The sequence below is a fragment of the Mandrillus leucophaeus genome, unplaced genomic scaffold (genome assembly GCF_000951045.1).
Source record: "Mandrillus leucophaeus isolate KB7577 unplaced genomic scaffold, Mleu.le_1.0 Scaffold402, whole genome shotgun sequence".
Classification (NCBI taxonomy): Eukaryota; Metazoa; Chordata; class Mammalia; order Primates; family Cercopithecidae; genus Mandrillus; species Mandrillus leucophaeus.
In genome coordinates this window covers 866,974-870,053 of record NW_012104277.1, presented here as the reverse complement: position 1 = coordinate 870,053, position 3,080 = coordinate 866,974, and the positions used below count along the sequence as shown (strand labels likewise).

Genomic DNA, 3,080 nt, shown 5'->3' with positions numbered 1-3,080 from the left:
AAAAAAAAAAAAAAAAAGTTAAACAAACAAAATGAAATGTCATATGCTGCCATTATACATCATAATATCAAATAAGATTTTTCAGCCAGGCACGGGTGCTTTATGCCTGTAATCCCAGCACTTTGGGAGACTGAAGCAGGTGGATCACTGGAGGCCAGGAATTTGAGACCAGCCTGGGCAACGTGGCAAAACCGTATCTTTACTAAAAATACAAACAATTAGCTGGTGTGGTGGGGTGGCATGTGCCTGTAGTCCCCACTGCTCGGGAGGCCAAGACATGAGAATTGCTTGAACCCAGTAGGCAGAGGTTGCAGTGAGCCGAGATCACACCACTGCACTCCAGCCTGGGCAACAGAGTAAGATTTTTTCTCAATCAAAAACAAAAAACAAAAAATGAAGGTTATTACTGGGAGAGGATTTGGAAGAAATTAGGATTTTATACTAAATCTGTACTGCCTGATTTTTTGTACATCAAGTTTGTATAATGTAAAAAAAAATCAATGTCCCCAGTAGTATGCTAACAAATGCTCCAGCAGATAAATTGAGGGTATATTTTATCTATGTTCACACTGCACCCTCTGCTGTTTCCACAAAGAAAAGGCTCAAAGTAGACACCTACCCAGGGTTTATTCTTATCCTTTGTCCATTTTTGTTGTTTTTGGATTGGTCGTATTTTTGCCAGATTTGTAATACCTCTTTGTATATTAAGGAAATTAGCCCTTATGGAAGAAAAACTTGAAAAAATTATGTAAATTACATTACTTTTTATTTTGAAGAATGATAACTACTATTTGATCATTTTTATTACAGCAGCTAAATACCAGACTGCAGGGTACCCCAGTCCCATCCTCCCCTCCCCCGATTCTACTCCTGGCTTTCTTTCCGTGTCCTGACCAAAAATCACAGAGTGCTTTGACTGCTCTGTGAGACAGCCCAGTGCAGGGTTTTCCCAGTGGGCTTGAACTCAAACCAGGACCTTAAACATTTCCAGGGACTGATAAAGGTATTTAGGTTGCTGCTCAAAACACTGAAAGAAACTGGCCTCAGCCCTGAGCCAGATTCCTTAAACCCTCATATAAACTCCATATCCAGACCCTCTCACTGTGGATATACCTAGGTAGAACACCCCTTTTATCTTGTCCATTGCAAGGATTGGCGCAGTAATTTGCAAGTTCCCTCAGTAAATGCTTTAGACTGATTACTTTATTTAGTGGTTCTTTCTTCAGAATCGCAACTGGCCCCAACTTGGGACAGTCTGGGGCACCCCCTTGTGGGGACTCCCCTGCCTCCTCTTTTAGGTTGACTCTGGCCACAGGTTTGGAAGATAAAACATACACTTCTGAAAAATCAATGTTCCCTATGAATATTTGAAAAGCAACTGAATTGGAAACCATGGAACTAGAACTAGATCATGTATAAGCCTGCAATGAGAAGGCCTCTCATAAATTGGTCCTAATATAAGGGCAAGGCCATGTTTGTTTGTCTTTTTAAATTAATTTCTTGTTTTTCTTTGAGACAGAGTATTGTTCTGTCTCCCAGGCTAGAGTGCAGTGGCGTGATCACGGCTCACTCCTGGGCTCAAGCAATCCTTCCACCTCAGCCTCCAAATAGCTGGGACTACAGGTATGTGCCACTATGCCCAGCTAGTATTTTAAATTTTTTATAGAGATGGGGTATCCCCATGCTGCCCATACTGGTCTCAAATTCCTGGGCTCAAGTGGTCATCCGGCTTCAGCCTCCCTAAGTGCTGAGATTATAAGCATGCGCCACAACACCCAGTCTAAATTTAATTTCTTAAACCAAAGTAATATATTACAAGCAATTTGGAAAGAAGAGGGGAAATCACTCACCGGTTTTCATCCTAATAAAATTACTGCTAATATGTAGTGTATTTCCTTCCAAGTAAAAAATGTATTTTAAGATTCTTTTGTAGTTCATAAGCATGATGATTGGGTTTTCACACATAGAAACATATAATTTTAAAATAATTTATTAACTGTTATCATACATAAAATCCTTGTTTCCTTTCTGCAGAGACAGTATAGTGTATTATACTATGAGATAGAATAGTATGCTACATAGTAAATATGTAGTATAGTATTTAATTACTGACATTTAAATGAATGGGCTCTGACTCACTTCAAATCCTGCTTCTCCCCTACTTAATAAAAGTTTGTAAGACTTTGGGGAAATTGCTTATCTTTCTAATCATAGATCTCTTTTTTTTGTATAATGGGAATGATTATAATGCTATCAGTCTCATAGGAAAACTGAAAATTAAATGAGATAAGCACACAATCAGTGCTCACAGATGTCTACATTGAATTGCGTATCAGTGAGGTTTATGAATTCAGTACCTTTTGGATAATTCTTTTTTGTGCTCTGTTGCTAGTTCACCGTTTTCCCTAAGGATCTTTATTTCATTTGGTGTTACTTCATCATGCTGTGGATAGAAAAATAAATCACAGTTTAAAAAATCATTATACTAATGATTCAATCAGTAATGTTTCTAAAAAGGAAAAATAAACTGGCAATATATATATCAAAAGCCATAAAATATTTACACATTTAAGTCCACTCAATCTAGCTTGGTGGAGAAAATTTATAAAATTTTGTCCACACACATATAATTATACTATATATTTTTAGAGACCCATAAAGAAGGCAAAAATTTTAAATATACCAGCTGTGATTATGTCAGATAAGCAAAACTTTGACTGATTTTATTCTCCTTTCAATTATTGAAATTTCCTCTAATGTGGTTATATTACTTTTTAGTCACAAAAATAAGGAAACAAAAAAACTTGCTACTAATTTAAAGTTTCTTAAAATCCTTGACTTAAGGATTCCTGGGCTTCCTGTGAGCTACAGATCAAAACTGTAAAATAAGCTGAACAAATTATATTTCTCCTTCAAAAGGACAGTGAAGTATTTAGCTGTAAAGATATAAAATAACTCAACGTATGTTAAGTTTTTCCTAAATATTTTGTGAAAACAACTTAGATACTGGTGTCTATCACATAATCTATTTTATATACCATTATGAAGTTTCTTTTCTTTTCTTTTTCTTTCTTTTTTTT

The 3,080-nt window shown here is 36.1% G+C and overlaps 1 protein-coding gene and 1 pseudogene across 1 annotated transcript in view; one reads left to right on the top strand and one right to left on the bottom strand.

The window, feature by feature from the left end:
• Window positions 1-1,560, top strand: part of LOC105548186 — a 6,304-nt pseudogene extending 4,744 nt beyond the window's left edge.
• The window catches only part of LOC105548187 (chromosome unknown open reading frame, human C15orf43), a 24,012-nt gene that overhangs the window by 12,798 nt on the left and 8,134 nt on the right, over window positions 1-3,080 (bottom strand). Inside the window, exon 5 of the mRNA XM_011992093.1 lies at window positions 2,358-2,443. Within this exon, the coding sequence (XP_011847483.1) occupies window positions 2,358-2,443 (86 nt within the window). The remainder of the gene's footprint in view (window positions 1-2,357; window positions 2,444-3,080) is intronic.